Here is a 23,100-nt window from a genome sequence, read left to right as displayed (position 1 = left end):
ATAAATTCCTTTTTTACAAAGAAGACCTGACATCTCTGACCCTTACCATCCGATTTGTATAATTTAGGTATTCTAGCATTGTAGCATGTTTTGATTGATTGAATTCTTCATTGACTAAAACAAACAGGTTGCAGTTGTTCTTATGTTTAATTCTTGAATGAATCTTAGCTCTATCCCTCTATTCACAACAAGTCACACCGCGACATAGTGTGAGCTTGTAGATCGGTAGAGGGGAAAACGTAATAGTACATGAACACAATTTATATTCATGTTCATTTTAAGATGAATCTCAGCACTTCCGAAATGCACTTTGACCAATTATGCTTACATTACCCCTTTCTCATGCTGCTATCCTTCCCCCCTATAGTATCCTTGGACAGCATTCTGCAGGATGTGCATGCCCTGGTGAGAGGCATGGAGGCCACCCAGAAAGAGTTCTCCATAGAGCAAGACAACCACGTACTCCAAAGGTTCCTAACCGACAACAATGCACTGTTGGAATCTGTAGTGGCTGATGGCAAGACTGCTCAGGTCAGCCCTATAGGCAGTGCTGTTTGGAAACAGAATGAACCTAAATGTACTAAACTATTGTATATAGATTTATTTCATGCATGCGCATTGCTAAATGCAATGCATTAGTGTGTTACATACATTTTTATAGCGCTTTTATTCAAAGCACTTGACAATGTGCATTATATTCACGCATGCATTCACACACCAACGGTGGGAGAAACTATGCAAGGCACCAACCTGCTCAGCAGTTGAACCCAAGTGGCCGCTCTACCTCCTGAGCCACTGCCGCCCGCACTAATGAACTCAATTAACCACTTGCCGACCATTTATTCAGCTTGGACGTGCACGATAAATTTGACGATGATCGACTTAGTTGTATGCAAGATTGACACACACACAGTCACACACACACACACACACACACACACACACACACACACACACACACACACACACACACACCACACACACAGAGGATTGAAAACATGATCTCCTGCAGACATAATTATTTGTGTATGCTGCCCACTATGCTGACATGAAAGTATGATTGCTCTTTTTGCCTTCCCTACAGGATGCATACGACTCTGCAGTGGAGTATCTTGGAGAGAACCCCAAAACCACGCCTCCCTCCATGTTTTTCCCTGTCTTTGCCCGCTTCATAAAGGCATATAAGGTCAGATGACATGTACTGCTTGATGAATTGAATGATTTGGTGGTTGACACAGTCAAATTAAAATGAGAGATTTCGCTGCCAAAACAATCAAGTCAATTTCAAACTGCTGCTAGTTTCATAGACACCATTAGACATACATAAAGTACAATGCCAAGTAATGCTGTCACAGTACTTATTAATGTATGTATGTCACAAATAAATAATACAAATTATTTTCCTCTATGACAGCAAGCTGAACAGGAGAATGAACAGAGGAAAAAACAGCACTTGAACAGGGAAGCTCCATCCACTCCGCCCAAGCCTGAAGTAACTTTAGGAAATAAGGTATTACCTTAGCTTCTCTTCGGATACAGTACAGTGTGGGCTACATACGTGTACAATAATAGAGCTAGTTGAGTACTTCAAAGTTTGTAAACAAACTAAGAAATAGAAAGGTTGCACTCGCATTCTGGCAACAAAACATGTCTGAAAGGAGACGAAGCATACAAGATAGTGTAATTGATTGATTGATTGAAATATTTATTAACAGTTTGCACAAACTCAATACAAAGACTGTTAACTGTGAGTGGACGACCCAATAAAGCATTACACTTGTTTACAAGAGGGTCCACCGGGTCCAGCCGGTAACTGGTTACATTTACTTGTCTGCATCATTCAGATATTTCTGAAATGATGAGATGTTTGCGTTCCTTTGACTTGTTGCCTACATCTGCACATACTGTAAATTGACCCTGCAAACACACCACACACAGCTTTAAAATACCTTCAGCTGTATTCTATGCAAAAACGGTGCAAATGTTTAAAGCTCATGATGATGTTAGTATTACACCGCTGTCCAGTTCACTGAAAGATCTCTTGTCACTGACCTTAAAACGCTCAGGCTTCCACGATGCCAAGGCTCCCACAGATGGATCTGATAGCAGAATTGAAGAGGAAACAAATGAGTCCGCTGGTCAGGGAGGGCAAGGATGGAGCCATAGAGGACATCATCACAGGTATCATACCATGCAAAGAGGGACAGGTCAAACTGTCCGTCACTAGAAAGGTCCCATCACACAGTAATGCTAATAAAACATCCTCCACAGTCATTAGTCAAAGACTTAGGCCCTCATTTATCAATGGAGTGTAAATTATGCCTTAAATTCGAGCATGGGTTTTGGTGTACGGTCACGTTGACACAGCATTTATGAAGTGATCGTAAACAGCTGATCCCAGAGTATTTTTGATGATGTGATAAATGTCACGGCTGAAACTGACTAAATATTCCTTGAAACGCCCCAATTTTACGACATGAATAACTGGAATACGACCAAACAACGTATGGAAAGCCAATAAAAATTAAGAAAAGAGTTTCCACTGCCTAGACCACCCCCCTCCCTTCCCTGTTTAGGAAGGCATTGCAAATCAATCCCTAATTCCCTTCCTCTGTTCCTTTGTCAAACTTGCGTGCTTATGCTACTAATCCTCCAATATCCTGCTTCTCCCTTCTCCCTTCCTTCATCTGTTTTCCTCCTAATTTTTTGCTGGTAATCCCCATGGATTTTTCATTAACGTCTCTGTTATATACGTTTTCATTTGTAGTTCGATCTTTACTCCTAAACTTTCTTGTAAATCTTTCCCCAATTTCTTTCTGCCGGCTTTTCCCTCATAATCTCTCTCTCTCTGTATCTGTTTATCTCTGGCGTCAAGCTCTTAAGTGTGTGCCCTTCACGGCTCGCTCTGGCAAGCGTTCCTCACGTCTTTTCTGTGATGCTGGCTTGAGTGACGACAGCCTCTCCTAGTTCCTTTGTTAACACGTAGGTCTACTGTACATTTCCTTTTGCTCACTATCTCTCTTGATCGTTGCTAATTTTTACTTTGCATGGTGCTCGCTGAAAATAACTTCACTTTGTCATTACAGCCTGTAATTTTGTTTTCCATTGTTTACATTTATTGGGTTCTAATGGTTTGTGAACACAATCAATCAACAACAATCAATAAACAGTGCTTCTCCTGTAAAGCCTTACAGTCTTTCTGTTCTGTAGATCTAAGGAACCAGCCTTACAGTCTTTCTGTTCTGTAGATCTAAGGAACCAGCCTTACAGTCTTTCTGTTCTGTAGATCTAAGGAACCAGCCTTACAGTCTTTCTGTTCTGTAGATCTAAGGAACCAGCCTTACAGTCTTTCTGTTCTGTAGATCTAAGGAACCAGCCTTACAGTCTTTCTGCTCTGTAGATCTAAGGAACCAGCCTTACAGTCTTTCTGTTCTGTAGATCTAAGGAACCAGCCTTACAGTCTTTCTGTTCTGTAGATCTAAGGAACCAGCCTTACAGTCTTTCTGCTCTGTAGATCTAAGGAACCAGCCTTACAGTCTTTCTGCTCTGTAGATCTAAGGAACCAGCCTTACAGTCTTTCTGTTCTGTAGATCTAAGGAACCAGCCTTACAGTCTTTCTGCTCTGTAGATCTAAGGAACCAGCCTTACAGGAGGGCAGATGGTGGCAGACGCAGCTCCAAGTGGAGCAAACAAGGACAACAGCTTCATGTCTCCTCAGACATCTCCCTCTGAAACCCTCCACAAATGCCACCATGAACAAACGCCACATGGACTCTGGAGACTGGGTTGCCAACCATTTGTCGAAAAGATCCCATCTTGCCAGGCCTGTTCAAAGGGCTTGGGGTGGGGGGGGGGGGGGGGGGGGGGGGGGTTACCGTTTAGCCAGTATGGAAATGAACAGATGTGCACCATTAAATGGTTATGCATAAACAAATACGTTGACACTTTTTTAATGAAAATACTACTTTTTTTCATAGAACACAGTCGAGTATAGATTAACCAGCTGCTTAAAGCAAAGGTATAAAAATCAAATCAAATCAAGCTTTATTTATAGAGCCCATTTAAAACAATCCAGATTGACCAAAGTGCTGTTGGAGTAAATGTATACGAGCATGTGGATACTCACACGCATGCTCTCCCAAAAATACATTCTCACATACTTGGACTGTTGCTTTACTGCATCTAGAGCAGGGGTTCTCAACGTTTTTGGCCGGGGACCCCCGGAAATGCTTTGGCAATGTCTCGGGACCCCCGCCCCGCCCCCTCCCGACCCCCAATATAAATTGACTGCTACAATAACCTTAACCCATTTTGGGCGGGAACCCCTTTTGGTGTTTTAATCATTATGTTATAATTTAGCTATTGAAAAATAGCAGATCTACAAGCTCATAGCGCGCCACCGAGTGGCGCGCTACGAGCTTGTAGGTCTGCTATTTTTGAAAAATCGTGAAAATAAAATTTAAAAAAAAACCTTTTTTTTTAAAAAATAATTTGGGGACCCCCTAAAATAATTTGGCGACCCCCCGAGGGGTCGCGACCCACGGGTTGAGAACCCCTGATCTAGAGCAACTGCAACCTTGGTTGATTTTAATAATTTATATGATTGTAATGCAGTTTGCATTACAAATCATTACAGATCATAGACACTGGATGGAAGGTTAAGCAATGGCCTAACATAAAGAGAGATTCATTGTGTATTTTATTCGTAGCTCAGTCGAATTGTGCTATTCACCAGTGGTCTTTATGGTTGCATCATTTAAAAATACAACTGGAAATACACTCAAAATAATGTAGTACTCGTATGAATCGTGCTGATTAATTAGAAGAAAGACATAATAATGCCACAAGTGTTTTGTTTATTAGTTGCATTTTACATTGCAGCTGTTCAACTGCTTTAAATTCATAAATGCTTTCTTCTGTCTGTCCGTCTGTAGTCGAGGAGGAAGCCAGAAGTAGTTATGTATATTTAAATTATTTTTGAATATGGATGTGTATGAACCCTATAGTCTTTGCTTCTGTTTTGGGGGATTGAACAAATAAAAACATATTATATATATATATTTTTTTTTTAATCATTAATGGTCTCATGTTTTTGTGTTTTATAGAATTGAGAAGAGGGGCTGCCACATAATAAAGCTATGCAGCTGATAATATGGCACTAACTAGAAAAAGTGCCCTTCTGGGCACATGTCTCCACCAGGAGGATAGGACTGTGTGAGATGTTTGGCAAAATGTTTAGGAGTAATATAAACATGTTTTTTTGCAACAATTTTCTTCATTTTGTTGAGGAAATGCAGAGTGCCTGGTGACGCCAATTGGATGATTTGAGGCATTTTGTTCCAAAAATGTGTTTTGCAAAAATCAACCTGTTGGTGGCGCTATAACAGGCCAATGTGAAAAGGGTGGGATATATTCCTCAGCCTAGTAAGAAAATGTGTGAAAGATTTCACGTAAATTGCATGCTGCGTTCATGATTTGAGGCTTTTGTTCAAAACGGGGCAATCTTGCAAACTGTGAAAGCCAATTATAGCCAATTAGGCTGGAATATGAAATATCGGACAGATCCGACTTGAGCACATGACCATACGATTTGTGAGATTTTTGGACAGAATCTGGAGGAGTAATATCAAAAATGTGTTTTACAAAAGTCGGCCTCCTGGTGGCGCTATAAAAGGCAGATGCGGAAAATGCAGGTCAAAGATTTGTCCTTGGCCTCTAGGGAGTGTGCATGCAACGTTTCACGCAGATCAGTGCAGTTTTAGGTAAAACATGTGAAAAGCTGCCTCATGGTGGTGCTATAACAGGCCGTTCTGGAAAATGTGGGGCAGAGGTTCATCGTTGGCATCCAGGGAGTGTGTGTGCAAAGTTTGGCATCGACCGGGTTAACGGTGCCGGAGATTAGCTGGTAACGGACGGACGGACGGACGGACACACGGACGGAGTGCAAAACATACTCTCTCCCCATGCCTTCGGCCTGGTGGAGACAATTAATGAATACTTTGTATGTGTATCAAATGAGTTACATGGTTGTCTACACCCTGCCCAGGCCAACAGTCCCGGGGTTGGCAGCAACAGACACGATTAAATCAGTACACAGGGGTTGATCGCTTCAGTCTCAAGGGCCGATTCTAAAAATGCCTCCTGACAAGTTTTATGCCATACAAAAAAAGATAAGAGCACCGCTCTTATCATACATCATCATACATCACATTCCATGCTTAAACGGACAGACACACCTACATAAAGCCATGCAGCTCCAGTCCAAACTAATATCTAGATTGCATGAAGGAGGCCAGACTCTCAAACCTCACCTTATTAGAAATGGATATTGACATTCATAAGATTAGAACAAGGTGGCTGAAAAGTTTGCATGGTGGATGATGAGAGAAGGGTGGTATAGACATTTACCACTCTGCTCTGAAATTCATCACAGATGACCCATACTACAACACCCACCATTGCACTTCATACACTAAAGTGGGCACAACAAAAATCCAGCTCTGGTCTTTCAAGGATCAGCAAGGAGGTGGATATTAAAAAAAAAAAAAAAAAATCAACCAAGGTGGCAGATGACTCAGTATTTGTGTGTTGTAGAGGATGTATTATGAGAGGATCACAAATATAAAGAAACATGATTCTGCTGCCGCTCAGCCAGCTCGCTCGACCAAGGAGGACGTCCTTCATGAATGATAGTTGTCTTACTATATATATATATATATATATATATATATATATTTAATAAATTGACACTAAATTTAAGTAAAACAAAATACATAATATTTGGAAATCGTATAACTAATACAAATAAAAAACTTACAATAAACAAAATGGAAATTGAACAAGTGGATGAAGTCAAATTCCTTGGAGTAATAATAGATAATAAAGTATGTTGGAAGCCTCATATAAATTATATAAAAACTAAAATAGCCAAATCAATAGCAATACTATATAAAGTCAAAGATTTCTTAAATAAAAGTTCACTATATATGTTATACAATTCTTTTATATTGCCATACATAACATACTGTGTGGAAGTGTGGGGAAACACATATAAAACAAATACTAAATCAATATTTATCCTCCAAAAAAGAGCAATACGAATTGTAAATAAAACTGCCTACAGAGAACCAACAAACCAACTCTTTATCAATTTAAAAGCATTAAAATGTAAAGATCTGGTTGACATGAAAACAGTCCAAATAACGTATAAAGCACAAAACAAATGATTACCAAACAACATCCAGAGGTTGTTCCAGAAGAGAGAGAGTCATTATGATCTGAGAGGGGTATGTATGTTTAATCAGCCGTTAGTGAGGACCAATGATCTGAGAGGGGTATGTATGTTTAATCAGCCGTTAGTGAGGACCAATGATCTGAGAGGGGTATGTATGTTTAATCAGCCGTTAGTGAGGACCAATGATCTGAGAGGGGTATGTATGTTTAATCAGCCGTTAGTGAGGACCAATGCAAAATACCACAGCCGTGTTTCAGTGAAAGGGGTTATCCTGTGGAATGCAAAGACGAATTGAAACAATGTGAAACATGGAATAAGTTTAAAAAAATGTTTAAAAAAGATTTAATAAATATATATATAGGATAGAATAGCTGGGTACAGTGTGTACGCACACGTTTTTGTGAGTGTATAAATGTATGTCCTCAGGGGTCAACCTTGACCCTTGACTGTCTTGTACAGTATATGCTTGACTATTTATTTTATATTATTTTTTTTGATACACAAAGAAGGGGTAGGACCCGATAAGTTTTTAACTAAACTTCTTCCTATCCCTTTTTCGAACATAAACTATAAGGATATTAGATATCCCTTGTTTTATTTCTTGTTTTATTATTATTTTAAATCTAGTTCTTCCTTTATTTCCATTGCCTGTTCTTTTATGTTTTAATATGTTCGAAATAAATAAATGAAATGAAATGAAATCTCAGTCCTAAATGGGCACATCTGGTACTCACACCGCGGGCCCTGAGCCTGACAACTAATTCAAATGGTCAGAGACAGAGCGGCTCGGATTTGCTGGTCAGTCCACCAACAAACAGTCTCAAGAATAGCATCTGATCACAAAATACACATTATATAACGTACGTATGAAAATATTGTATCGTATTACAGGATCTAAAATATCATCCAGGATCATGCACGTGATGATCATTGAGCTTTCTTTCCTCATTCATTACAGTACATCATGCATCATATGCACATCATAAGTGGCAGCGGTGGCCGAACGGATAGCGGCGCGGTCTAGATACCGGAAGGTTCCCAGTTCGAACCAGCCGTCCGACACGTTAAAATTACCACCGCTGAAATGCCCTTGAACAAGGCATCAACCACTACGATGAAATGTGTTCTATGAGCAGGGCCTGGCTGGAAACAAGTTCTTGAGCTTAGCCCAGATACCCTGGGTAAATATAGATTTCATTTCATTTCATTTCATTTCATTTCATTTCACGCAAACAAGTCTCACACAAACTCTCTGGCCTGATTGGCCCAAGTCTTGAATGTGTCGGCGAAGCTACTTCTTGATTGGCCCAATGATTGTTTAGTGAGCATTGCTGAGCAAACGCTTCCTGGTTTTACTTGGTTTTACTTGGTTTTGCTGTGGTTCTGCAGCAATCGAGCATGAAACTTATATCATGAAGTGGGAACAACAACTCGCTTGAAAGTATGATCAAAATGTCAGTCCGGAGCGGTTGTAGCATCGCTTTATTGGTTCTATTCGCTCTGATCGTCTCGGTTCATTGCAAGTTTCAAACTCTGGATCACTTGAGACCGCAAGCCAGCGACAAGACCCAGAGAAGAGCCGTGGTGGAACTTGTGAAGCGCCTGCTGGGGGACAGACACCGAGAGTTCATTGTCTCTGTCAACAGAACCATGTCCAATGACAGCCTGGACATGTGCGAGCTGCGCTCCGGTAAGAACGACAAGATAGTCGCCACAGGAAGCACCGGGGTGGCCGTTGCATCTGGAATCTACAACTACCTCAAATATTTCTGCAACTGTCATGTGTCCTGGTCTGGTGACCAGCTTGATGTCCCTCGTCCTTTACCCAAGATCACCGGGGTTCTACGCATAAGCACACAGCACAAGTGAGTTAGATAAACTGTTAGATCTTCCCCCCCCACACACCACCCACCCCTTTCCCCCCTCACTGTATATGTTTCTTTTCCCCTTTTACCTCCTTTATGATGAATTCCAGTTCTGTTCTTTGACTATATAGAAGTGTCTATTTGTACGTCTCTATATGTTTTGATGAATTGAACAAGGTGGACCCTCTTGTAAACAAGTGTAATGCTGAATTGGGTCGTCCACTCACAGTTAACAGTCTTTGTATTGAGTTTGTGCTTGAAATGTAGTACTATAATTCTGCAAACTGTTAATAAATATTTCAATCAATCAATCTCTCAGGTCTGTTATTGTTACCTATATATGTATGTAATACCTCTCTTGGCCGCTTCAGGACTTCCTTGCTTGTATTATTCACATCTCGAAACACCTGTTCATGCCATATACAGCTCGTATTACTGTTTATTTCTGACTTTTTCTGACTATTGTGCTGTATTCTCCATTTCTTTGCTTAAAATTTGAAAAAGTTGAGGGCTGGGGTCGGGTGTGTGGGTGGGAGAGGATGATCAAGGGAACTGCATCGACTGTATACATGTATGTATACTGACTCTGTACTGTGTATTATGTATCTGTATTGTTGTGTATCTGTATTGTACATGTACTGTACATGCAATGTTTTATCAGTGTATTGAACCCCCTCTAAAATGAGATGCTGCATCTCAAGTCAAGGAGGAGTCTGACCACATTGTTGAAGTAAAAACAACGCAAAGTGAAATAAATAAATAACAATGCAAAGTGAAATAAACGCAGTTTTTCATTCACATGATGAATGACTGACATTGTTGCTGCAGGGGTGTATGTGACCTAAAGTCTAAACTTCATTATCAAGTGGCATACATACAACCTTCAGTTGCAAACTGTGGGGCCTGGGGCTGTATGTTCTCTGCTTGATTTAAATAATCTTTTTGATGCAGTCCAAACAATCTCAGTGCTGTTCCAACTTCCAAAGTTCCATCCAAACTTGTGTTAAAGTTGTATACCGGTAAGTTGATGAGTTATAATAGTCAGTGGCTAGATGTGGATCTATATTCTGCAATGCATTGTATTCTTCTAATTGGAATGTATTCTCAAAACAGCCCTTTGGACATTATTCCATAGGAGCCATATGAATGCTGGATGAGTGCCAGAATATACTGTGGGCCAAATGTCATGACATGCCATTCAGCACTTTCTGTTGTGTTTTTGTCTCGTAAAATAAACAGGTGTTTCTACTATAGCCGGGGAGCCACTGGCCCAAAAGCTCAACGGTTAAGGATTAACCTGTGATTTCATGACTCCTGACATACTTTTTATTTGTGTTTTCTCTATTAATTTGGTTATTAAGGTCCACAGAATGAGAGGCCTGCTCTGCCGAAAACACAGCGAAAAAAAGTTATGGCCATTTCTCTATACCACACCAGAGACAACCAATATAAGGCACAATTTCCCAAATGTCATCATGCTTTAAGTAGCATGTGAGTCATGTGACATGTCAAACTAGGGGGTTTTCATGATTCTGAATCCATTCCAAGCATTTGTTTTGCACGAAAAACACTCCTTGGCCTAAAAAGGGCCATAGCTGTCATCACAAATGTGATGATGTCAGCACATTATTTTTTTTCAACAAGGTATTTATTTTCCTTTTTCCACACAAATGACAATACAAACAATGAACATTACAAGACAATTACTGATATAAAGAAAGCAAAACAACAATAACCAAAAAAAGAAAAACAACAGCACTACTCTTCTAGGTCAGCACATTTGAGCACATTTTGACAAGTGGCTTTGGCCGAATTTAGGCCAAGGAGTGTTTTTCGTGCAAAACTAATGCTTGGAATGGATTCAGAATCATGAAAAACCCCTAGTTTGACATGTCACAATTGTCACATGCTAATTAAAGCATGATGAAATTTGCGAAATGTTGCTTTATATTGGTTGTCTATGGTGTGGTAGGCTATACAAAAATGGCCAAAAATTTTTTTCGCAATGTTTCCGGCAGAGCAGGCCTCTCATTCTGTGGACCTTAATGACCAAATTAATAGAAAAAACACAAATAAAAAGTACGGCATGACATCACAGGTCCTGTCCAACTTTGGGCCTGTGGCTCCCCGGCTACTAGTCTTCTGTACCATTAGAACAGGGCTGCCAACACTCCTGGATCCTGCAGGACTCCTGCATTGTCATTTCTCCTAGATTTGGCGTCAAACTCTCAAAATTCACAGAACACAGGAACTTACATCTACTATATGGGCATATATGTTATGCTTTAGCTATTGAAAAATAGCAGATCTACAAGTGGCGCGCTTACGAGCTTGTAGGTCTGCTATTTTTGAAAAATCGAAGAACGACTGACATAGAAACATAGCTTTTTCAGAAAACTGTCAGGATGTAGAAGACATTTTTAGAATCTGATCTCAGGTCAAAATGGGTTAAAAAGTTTCTGGGGGAGGACCCTCAGCATGCAATCATACAGAGATGTTCACTTAAACAATGAATGGTTATTATTAAAGATGGGTCTTACAGTTCTTCAGTCATCAAATTCATTTCTGTAGGCCTACGTTTTGCATTTTAATGGCTGAAACCTTGTTTCAGAGTGACTGTGTTGGCAGCCCTGCATTAGAAGAACTTGCATACTGTACGTACCTTTGTTCACATTTTATGCCTTGGACCAAGTAAGACTGTCAGCTATGACGAGGCTAATTCCATGACAGCCATCTTAGATCTTACAAAGTACATTTTGTTGAGACAGTACATCAGCATAGGTAACAACGAAGAGAAGAAAGATAAGGTATGCACACTGGATGTTGCTCCAAAAGTTATAGAAATAGTTCGTTGACACCATGAACGTGATGTTTCGAGCCTCTTGGCTCCTCATCAGAGGCTTGAAACGTCACGTCCATGGTGTAAAGGAACCACTTCTTTATTATTCTAACCTCTGCAAAGCACCTGGTTTTCAGTGAGTGGGTGTACGTGCTTTATTGTGCTTCTCAATAATAAATAATAACAGTAAAATAATAACCAAAAATCGGGTGAAAAAACAAAACATCAATTGAGTAGCCTTGCTAAGCCTACGACTCCTGTATTTTATTATTTAGTGGATACATGTTTTAGGTGCAAGTGGTGTGTGCTATAAACATAATTGTATCCCAGGCCCTTCCACTGCATTACATTACAAAGCCAAACCCATGGGTGCGTTACAAATGGGGATCGTTGTCACACATGAGATTTTCTTGTTTACTGTGATTGTTATGTGAACATGTCGTGCATTAGGTTCGCATCAGCTCACTTCAGTTATGTCATGTGCACAGTGGTTATATTGTAAAATGCATGCCATTGGAACAGTTTTTCCCATGGCTCTGTCGAGGAACATGCCATGGTTTGGGTAAAGGCGTATGTCAGCTTTTCTACTGTCTGTCTGTCTGCATGTTTTTTAGGTAGGTTAAATGTTTGTCATGTAATAAACAACTACATTCACTGTCATGTCCTCATACTTAACAGTTATAGCTTCTCATGTTTTTTGATAGTGGATTTATAAAGACAAGTGAAATGTTACTGAAACGTAGCTTTTGAACATTGCCCATTTTCAAGCAATATAAAAACCTAACCTCTTGATTTTGCATTCTTTAGGTCTGTGAAAACTGAAACTGAACTGAAAACTGAAAAACATAGCAAATCTTTCTGTTGTAAACAACAGAAAAATAGTATTGAAAAATACAGTTTATATAATTTACAATTTTCACTTGCATACACACAACCCCCACCCCCATACTGCTGAAAGGGAAAGAAAAAGGAAAACACTAAAAATGATAATACAACAGAAAAATACAGCTGTGCTGCATGTAATACATTTAATTATTATATAAAGTGAATTATGTTTGTTCCGTTTTCCAGATTCCGATATTACCAGAATGTATGCACTGCCAGCTATTCGCTTGTGTGGTGGGACTGGCCACGATGGCAGAGAGAGATCGACTGGATGGCCCTCAATGGCATCAATCTGCCATTGGCTTTCACTGGTCAAGAGGCTCTGTGGCAAGAGGTAAGACATCCAGTGAGGTGTACATCATCTCGTTTGGGTGTGTTGTGATGATGTTACCCAGAGTGTAGTGGGAGGGATTATTCTGGGTCCCCAGAGCTGGACAGTGGCCCTGGAACGCAGCGGCAGAGATACTAAGCTAAAATGCTCGCACTCTGCATCAGTGACGCCTGACCAGACTTTTGAGGGGCGCTAGCCCGTCCTATGTCCAGCTTTGAGGGTCTGTGTAAACGCAAACACTCGATAAGCCCCTTTTACAACAAGGTTTCAGCCATTAAAATGCAAAACGTAGGCCTACAGAAATGAATTTGAATGAGATGACATGTATGATGATAAGATTGCCCCTCACTTCAAACAGGTGTGATTTTCGTTATTAAATCTTGGCCAGTTCTTGGTGTCCAAATATTCTTAATTATTTTTGAAGGTAGCATTCTGCCACTGTCATCATTCTCTAATAAAAACTTGCAAATAGCTTTGTTTATATAAGCAACATAACATGAAGGGATGGCCATGTGATGTTTAGATCCCATAAACCGGTGGGGCAGATGCATTGTAATTGGCTAACTAATTGGTTACTCTCAATGCATTTCTTCTTGCATTGTTTTTCCTGAATGCTACATGGATTAGTGTGTTGTGATCTCTGCTTGGGACCTCAGTACTCTCACTTTGGAAAGGAAGCTTTGCAGGCTACGTAAACAACAGTTGCACGAATGAGACAAACATTGATACATGATATGAGGGGCTAGGTGATGATACAGTTTTGTGAATAATATGCTGATAGTGATACTCTGCTGTTGTTGGAAAGGTAATAATAATATACTTGATATTGATATACTGTCTGCTTGTGGCCATGTCTTCTTTTGAACATAACATAACATAATGCTCTGCTGACAAGTGCACCACAAAAACATTGGTTTCAATTCACACTGTCTTTCACTTCATTTTTCTTGCGCTTGTTTGTTTATGGTCGGAGGTAGTTAATTATCTTTTGTGATGCAGAGATCAGATGTAGGATATACATGCACATCCTCACAAAAATAATGATTAATAAAAAGACTAATAATAATATCAATAATAACATGACTAGGACGTGTTGCCCATTGTGCCCAAGCTTGTTAATACAAATTGCAGTAATTGTCTCTTGAAAGAACTGAGGTTAGTACAGACTCTGATATGTGAGGTCCTCTGAACTTGATCAATGGATGCTCTGGTGTAATGATTATGGATTTCGTTATTAAAATGGAATACATTTTGAAAACAGGCTGGGAGTAGTTTATGAATTGATTGGAATAAAAAAAGTCATATTTGAAGTTTGTTTATATCAAAAATGGGAAGAATTTTCAAAGACTGAAACAGAGTGGAACTGGTGAACAAACAACATTTCACCCAGGATGGGCTTCATCAGGTTTATAGAATTATATACTGTGTGCAGACATGAATTTTCTTTACTCTGTGTTGTCACGTCATGAACATGGTGGCAAGAGCTGTGATTTGAGAGGACTAACAATGACATACAATACACGCAGACGAATGTTCCTGTATCATGAAAGCTCAGAGTGCATTATCACTTGTCATTAGTTAGCACATTAGCACATTTTAACGATTTAAAAAAAATAGCAGACCGAGTGGCGCGCTATGAGCTTGTAGATCTGCTATTTTTCAATAGCTAAATTATAACAATGTATGTAACCACCAAAAGGGGTTCCCGCTCAAAATGGGTTAATAAGTGCATTATCACCAATTAACCACTATCTTAAGCCCCAATAAGTAGTATACAACAAAAATAGCTGATTTACAAGCTCAAAATGCCTCGTAATGATTAGAAATTAATCGGAAATCGGCTATTTTTGAAACATTTTGAAAATGTGTGGCTGTAATAACGCGGTGAATTGGGACGCCAGGGTGTAAGTGTTTAACTTAAGACTGGTCTGCTGCAATATGTATTATGTAAACATTAAATTAAGTATAGTATGTGCATCCTTTTTTAGGTTTACCGTGCTATTGGTTTGAACCAGTCAGAGATTGAAGAGTTCTTCTCTGGGCCTGCTTTCTTAGCCTGGAATCGCATGGGGAACATGTTTGATTATGGAGGACCCCTAACGCAATCGTGGCATGTCAAGCAGCTTTATCTCCAGGTATAATATCACCTCATACAGCTTATATAAAACATTTAAATGGAATAATACTATCATCTATGATAACCTTGACTTATGATTATCAGCTGGCCAAACATTTCCAAAATGTATGTTGTAATTCATTGTTTGATAATCATTTCTCTGTCTTTCCAGTTTAAAATCTTGGAGAGAATGAGATCCTTCGGAATGATCCCTGTTCTGCCGGCATTCTCTGGCAACATTCCCAAGGGCATTCTAAGGTTAATATAAAACTGTACTAACTGCCTGTTTCTGAAGACTATTTGACGTTGGCCAGTAAATATTATGCATAATGTCAACATCATGAAACTTGTATGTTTCAATATGTTTAAATGCCTGAACCCATATTTATTATAGTAATCTATTATAGTTTCTGAGGAATTCATAGTCCTCTGATCAGCCTCACCCTTTGCAGCATTAAACTGTATCTGAATTGGCTTTTCAGGTTGCATCCAAAAGCGAACATAACCAGACTGGGGCCTTGGGCTCATTTCAACTGCAGCTACTCGTGTGCCTACATCTTGGATCCCCGTGACCCTCTTTTCCTCCAGATCGGATCTCTCTATCTGTCACAGGTGGTGAAGCAGTTTGGGACGGATCACATCTACAACACGGACACCTTTAACGAGATGATTCCTCCGTCCTCGGACACCGCCTACCTGTCGGCAGTCAGTCGTTCTGTCTTTGCTGCCATGACCGCGGGTGAGTACATAATTCCGATGCCCGATTTTTGGGTCTGATGCCAATCCATATTTTGGAGAGTGCTTCAGTGCTAGACCATTTGATTACTGATATCAGTCTGGCAGATATATCGGCCTGTCACAGGCAGCAGTGCAGTTTTTTGGTTAGTATTACAAGCAGTAAATGTGCCATGGAAAGGCCTGCAGACAGTGCAGAGTTTTGAGTTCATAAGTTCAATAACTGCCCCAGTTTCATAACACGGGGGTGACACACTGCCCTATTGCCAACAAACGGCCCCTCTTGACCCCACTCCTGTTTTGTAGCTACATTCAAACTGTGCCTTTCTTCTCTCACATGCAATTTTTTTTGTCCGTAGTTGATCCGCAGGCCGTTTGGCTGATGCAGGGCTGGCTGTTCTTTAGTGCCTCCGGATTCTGGAAACCGGCCCAGATTAAGGCCCTTTTGCAAGGAGTGCCTATTGGCCGTATGATCGTGCTGGACTTGTTTGCAGAGACGGAGCCCATCTTCTCCTACACTGAGTCCTTCTACGGACAGCCCTTCATCTGGTGTATGCTGCACAACTTTGGGGGCAACAGTGGTTTGTATGGCACAGTGGAGAGCATCAACTCGGGGCCGTTCAAAGCACTTAACTTCCCCAACTCTACCATGGTGGGCATAGGCATTACACCCGAGGGTATTGAGCAGAACCCTGTGGTGTACGAACTGATGGCCGAACTTGCCTGGCGCAAAGAACCCGTCAACTTGGCCAAGTGGGCATCACTGTATGCTTACCGACGTTATGGTAGCACAGATGAGAACTTAGCTGCTGCATGGAGGCTTCTGTTTGCCAGTGTGTACAACTGCACTATCCCACATTACAGAAATCACAACCACAGTCCACTAGTGCGCCGACCATCCTTCCGCCTGAACACTGGTGTCTGGTATGACCCAGCTGAACTGATCAAAGCCTGGAAGCTCCTTGTGGACGAGGCTCCGTCTCTCATGTCCAAGGAAACCTTTCGCTATGATCTCGTAGATGTGACACGGCAAGTCCTGCAGGATCTTACAACCATTTTTTACCTGGATATTTCTGAGGCCTTCCATTCACATAAATTACCTGAGCTGCTGACTGCCGGTGGCGTGTTGGTCTATGACCTCTTGCCCGAGCTTGACCGTTTGCTGTCGAGCGACCGGAACTTCCTGTTGGGGGTGTGGATTGAGCAGGCACGTTCCTTAGGACTGGATGAGAAGGAGGCTCAGCTCTATGAGATGAACGCCAGGAACCAGATCACTTTATGGGGTCCGGCTGGTGAGATACTGGACTACGCCAGTAAAGAGTGGGGAGGCCTGATGGGAGACTACTATGCTCAGCGCTGGAGCATGTTTGTCAACACCTTGGTGGAATGCCTGGACAGGGGACGGCCATTTAATCAAGATGCATTTAACCAGGCCGTATTCCAGATAGAGAAGGGCTTCATCTACAATGGCAGAAAGTACCCCACCAAACCTCTGGGAGACACTTACGAGATTGCCCACAGGATCTTCCTGAAGTACTACCCACAAGCTATGAAGAATAGTCACAGACTATCCAGACAAACACTCTCTCCCACAATCTTTGACTGCTACAGAGAATCTGTATTTCCGCCCGGTAAATATTGAGAACGAGAAGCTGTCATCTACTCTTTAGACAGGACCAATCACAATGCTATATTTATAAAAACAATTTTAAAATAGCTTTAAAATATATTTTAGAATTACCATTTCTGCTAAGGCAACTAGCTATATAGAATAATTTGGTTTCCAGTGAGAGTTATTCACGCAACTACAAAGGCAAAATGGAAGTGGGGACATGATGTGGCATCGCGTTTATGTTCTACTTGTTTTCAGAGCTTCCGAAGTGCAGACTGTTTGGCGGAAGCATTTGAAAATTGTGAGAGCCAACACATCTATCTTCTTAAGAGACAAAAAGAGGCTATAGTGACTGGAAAGGCACCACTTGAGACTCATTAGTAGCCATAGTGGGGAATATGCATATTGTAATAATGTCTTTTGTATATATATATAAAATATTCAGTCAAATCAACAGCTCAATCAAAAACAATTACAAAGGGGATGAGGGAAATTATGTTAAAAATGTTGCTGGTTTAAAATGTTGCTGGTTCGAAATTATTCTGTATTTTAAACAATTTGCTCTGCCATTTCTCAAATTCATCTGAAAATGATTTTTCTGAGTGATCTTTTTCAAAATCAATATTACTTGTACAAATCAGAATGTTTTGACACGCAGAGAACATTATTTGAATCGTAATCATGAAAATAATTGTTTTCATATCATGTTTTCTTTACGGACAGCACATTTTTATATTTCACATTTTCCACAATTTAAATTTACAATAACCGATTCGTGTCTACTGTACTTACTCATCATAAATATGTGGAAAATGTTATTTTTGTATTTTAATAATAAAACTAATAATATACAATAAAAACTGTTGTTATTTGTAACCTCAGGGAAGTGATAAGTCGGCATAATAATATTAGCCAACAATAATACTTTCTCCATGCCAGAGAATACAGCAGAGTACCTTCAGTGATAGCCTGATTCGGTCTGGCTTATTAGCCAGGCTACTGCAGTGACACCTACTGTAGGCTAATCAGACAACCCTTGCTAAGAACTAAAGTATGGTGGTGACCAATCTCTCACAGGAAAAAAAAGTATGGAAATTATAACTGCCACTAAAACCCTATGGGGCGACTGTGGCTCAAGAGGTAGAGCAGGTCGTCCAATGATCCATGGGTCGGCGGTTCGAATCCCGGCTCCTCCTGTCTACATGTCGAAGTGTCCTTGGGCAAGACACTGAACGCCAAATTGCTCCCGATGTGCTGGTTGGTACCTTGCATGGCTTCCGCCGCAATTGGTGTATGAATGTGTGTGTGAATGGGTGAATGTAATGCACAATCTATGTAAAGCGCCTTGGATAAAGGCGCTATATAAATGCACCATTTACCCTATGCTTAGTTGACCGTGGTTCCCCAGGGTCAATCATTTTTTTCCTCTACGATGTGTGCATTGGGGACATCCAACCCTACCTCTTCCCCAAATCTCTTAACCCAATATAGCTGATTTACAGTACAGGCTGAGCTTGTAGATTGCTATTTTTGCCCACAGAACGTTTGGGGTGCACCTGGGGCCTATACATAATTACCATATGCTGCTACTCCTTTTTAGCTGGACATACATTTACACTTACTGTAGGCTACATGAAAATATATTGTATTTCAGACAGATCTACTTTGGAAACTGCTTCACAGTACAAATATCACCACATAATTTCAAATTTGTCAAGGAATTCTGGAACACTCAGGATGTTGAGGTGGACAGTCTGTACAAAAGCTGTACTGGTGTTACAAAATGTCAGGTGGCATACCTGGACAACATGAAGTCGTGTCTTGTGTTTACGGTATTTATTGTCAGAACATCTAACTATAAATGCACCAAGTCTCTGTGTGTGTGTGTGTGTCTGTACGTCTGTAATCCACGTAACTCGAGAACCGTTCGCCCCAACGACTTCAAATTTGGCACACACGTACCACACCTCCACAGGGAGTGCAGTGCCCGGTGTCAAGTCAGTCGGACACAAGGTTGTCCAGAACCACCACAAAAGGCCGGGCTCTGGACAGGGCCCCTGCCCAGTGTCCATATATGGAGCTGGCCTGTTCTGACATCATTCTGACGTCTGCATAGACTCCATATTTGGGCATGCCTGACAAAGAACTCCATATATGGCCATAAAAGGGACACAGACATAATATCTGGGTGGGGCATGCATTTCCAACTTGCAACGTTCCAGAAGTACAGACACACACACACGCGCACACACAGACTTGGTGCATTTATACTTAGCTGTCTGGTGGAAACCACACTCTAATTTGACAAAATCGACTATTAAGCTACTTAAAATATGTTCACGATATTCAAAATAATAATAATATCTTTCCTTTCATGGTAAAAAAAAGAAAAAATTTATGTTAATCGTCATAATGGGCTCCTACTTTACAGGGCTCCGTTATGTCTGCTAATTAGATGGTGTTGCAGCCCTCACACTATCCTGTCTAACAACAGAAATTCAATTTGATGAATAATAAAACACGCACAAGAAGGGGATCAGTTATTGGGAATATATTTTATTAGTAATAATAGTTATTCATCTGCCAAATATACAGCCTGTTATTGAATGTTCTACATATTGTACAGTTCATATATGTAATTTACAAAAAGATTAACATTAGAAGGTTCCATTCTGTTGACGATATGAGACATATATTCTAAAAAATAACACAGGATGTCTTAACACATCCAGATGTGCTTCATATCAACACACCTTTGTTTTATTTTTCAAGAGTGTCAATATTTAGAATGACATATTTACCCTGTAGTTCCTGAACAGGCAAAATCACACTGTATAGAGTTTTGTTTCAAAATGATACAGCATATCCACCATTTGACACTCTCATTGTAAAATGATTGATAGTACAAAATTGAAACAAAGGTTGGTGCTGGACCAAATTTTGGTAATAGACCTTAATCACTTAACCACAAATATTTTTGAAATATTTACCATCTCACAACATGTCGTGTGAGCTTAGATCAGGTATTTCAGAAAAATCGTAATCTTAATTTATGCCAATAATGACATGCCTGAAATTGGGACGTCATGGTTAAAGTGGTTAATTACAAACTGGGACAGAGTGTAATTGAGGTCCCATATTATAATAGCTTCAATAGACTGGATCCTGTTCATTTTAGAAATATTGAGTGATGAACTTCAGGTTCAACTTCTTTGCCTCTTTGCCCACAAAAGTATATTTAGGAAATTTACTCTTCATATATATTTATATTATATACACAGGGCAATTTGAGATGATATGTACAATTAAAATATTACGTTTTAACCATAATTTGGTTAAATTTGCCTGGCCACCGTTTTCCATATCTCTGCATGAGAGAACAGTGTAACCTGAAGACCATTCAATACATAATTAAAAGGAGAATGCATGGGGGGAAATCATCATCAACCCTCTTTAAATCTGAACATGTAACGTGTGTGCGTGTGTGCGCGCACCAGAAGTAACTACCAAAACTCAAAAATACTTTCTGTTAAGTGGTATTTGTTTTGTTTGCAATGTCTAGTGTGTGTATGTGTGTGTGTGTCCAGTAGAGGACCAAACAAATAATAACGTAGCCTCTCAGAACAGCTTAGCTTTGGATTGATACGCTTAATTTATAGGCTACTTCAGCAAAAGAAAGTGACCACAAAAATGACATACTTTCAACTGAAAAAGGCGTCTAGTTGAGAATATGTCACCAAAACATCAAATTACGTTTTCGGCTATGACGTTCACATTTTCTTTCCATTATCACATTGTATGATTAAATGTCACTGAAGATACAGTAAAGGAGTGGAGCCGCCCTTTAATTAATACCAGCTTTCCAAAACTTGAATCCTAATGTAGGCCTATAGGAACAGCTTTAAATGTATGTTGTTGTTTTAGCAAGACTGTGTAAGTCTATAGTGTAAAAAGAGAGCTGGGATTGTAAGGCAATGAGCTACTGTAGCTTATAACATTTTCTATTTCCAATCAGGAAAGCCATGAATATCTATTTCTACACATGAGAAAAGGGCTTCTGTAAATCAATTGGAAACCTTTTAAAAATACTGACTGATATAAATAATGACAATGTTTCTTAAAATGAAAAACTCAAAATGCTATCTAAAATCATATTTCCAAACATAATGGGATATCTCAAAATGAGTTAGTATCTTAAGATAATTATTAATTATTCAAATGAAGTCTATATTTTTGTCTTTTTCATCAAGTAATTCTTTTGAGAAGGTTTCTTAACTTTATGACAACTTAGTCACATTGGTGTTAATGGACTTCCACTATAGATGAACCATTGATGAGAGCATCCTGGCTAATGCTACTCCCATGGTGTTATATGCAATAGATGTACTTCAAGAGGGCAGATATACAGTATTTGTTGAAATGGTAGTTCACTGATGACTGTATCAACTTGAAATGTAAATGAAAACTGTCTATGCTTCCAGCAAACACCTAGTTTGTTCATGAACACATTTAAATCTTATTCTTGCAAAAGAATAAGTTTTCTTTTAGCAGAGAATGTTTGAGTTTTTGAGTTATCCTTATGTACACGGATGATGTTCTCAGTTCAACTTTAGGCTCATTTGTCAAATAAATCCAGTCTAAATTCAGGCTTTCTTTAAAAACCACATTCAAAATTTACATAGATTTGTTTCCACAGCAAAACAGAACTAGTAGGGTCTTGTTAGTTTGGTTTGCACAGCAAGGCCAACAGACAATTTCTTAAACATATTGTGGACTTCACATTATTTTGCCTAGCTTAATTATGTCAATGGAGATGATAAGCGATCACACAAACCTAGCAGGACTGCAGTAATTCATTTCATAATGGCATTGTGTAAACAATATTGGAAACAAAACAAGCATACCTATACTTAACTGAGACACAAGGTCAATGAGATTATGCTTCACAAATAACAGATTGTGGCATTTATACTTATTTTTTCAACTCAGACATTACATAAAGACACTTTTGTGGATAAAAAGTGGAATGGTCAGCCTAGAAGAAAAATGTTGGTGGGTATGGTGGCCTCAATTGATTTCCACGTTAACCGTTCTCCTAAATATCAAATGGGTAAATGTTTCAAATTGTTTCTGACTCACTAGTGACTAGTCCTTTACTCAAATACATGTAAAGTTCAATTGGTTCTCATTTGCTCTTTCATATTATTCTCATCACAGAATGTATTAATTCTGACGTTGTTTCCTAATATCCCTCCCAACATTTCCCTTCTTGGTCTCCACATAATGGGTAGCGACTGGTTGGTTAGTTATTCCATTCAAAGAAATGCAAAACAAAAGGGATGTTACATATTGGTTATTCCATTAGTCTTTCAGTGCATTACAGATCAAAACAAAAAAGTCCAAAAAACAGGTAAAGTCCTGGCCTTAGTACATCATGTTACCAAATATCTGGCCATGAGAAGAGCTACAAAGACATGTTTGGT

The 23,100-nt window shown here is 39.7% G+C and overlaps 3 protein-coding genes across 3 annotated transcripts in view; 2 read left to right on the top strand and 1 right to left on the bottom strand.

The window, feature by feature from the left end:
* The window catches only part of fmnl1b (formin-like 1b), a gene marked incomplete at its 5' end in the record, with an annotated part of 37,638 nt that extends 33,318 nt beyond the window's left edge, over positions 1-4,320 (top strand). Inside the window, 5 exon segments of the mRNA XM_079492969.1 lie at positions 368-531; positions 1,085-1,186; positions 1,415-1,492; positions 2,067-2,181; positions 3,629-4,320. Coding sequence (XP_079349095.1) covers positions 368-531; positions 1,085-1,186; positions 1,415-1,492; positions 2,067-2,181; positions 3,629-3,732 — 563 coding nt within the window. The 3' untranslated portion in view covers positions 3,733-4,320.
* The window catches only part of ipmkb (inositol polyphosphate multikinase b), a 152,899-nt gene that overhangs the window by 110,494 nt on the left and 19,305 nt on the right, over positions 1-23,100 (bottom strand). The window lies entirely within an intron of this gene.
* naglu (N-acetylglucosaminidase, alpha) lies at positions 8,552-18,496 on the top strand. Its single transcript, XM_079492150.1, has 6 exons — positions 8,552-9,099; positions 13,010-13,157; positions 15,143-15,289; positions 15,443-15,528; positions 15,753-16,009; positions 16,365-18,496. The coding sequence occupies exons 1-6, from the start codon at positions 8,678-8,680 to the stop codon at positions 17,645-17,647; spliced, it is 2,343 nt and encodes a 780-aa protein (XP_079348276.1). The 5' UTR covers positions 8,552-8,677; the 3' UTR covers positions 17,648-18,496.

The sequence above is a fragment of the Electrona antarctica genome, assembly GCF_951216825.1.
Source record: "Electrona antarctica genome assembly, chromosome: 22".
Taxonomy (NCBI): domain Eukaryota; kingdom Metazoa; phylum Chordata; class Actinopteri; order Myctophiformes; family Myctophidae; genus Electrona; species Electrona antarctica.
The sequence above is the reverse complement of the archived record's forward strand: the minus strand, read 5'-3'. Positions and strand labels throughout refer to the sequence as shown.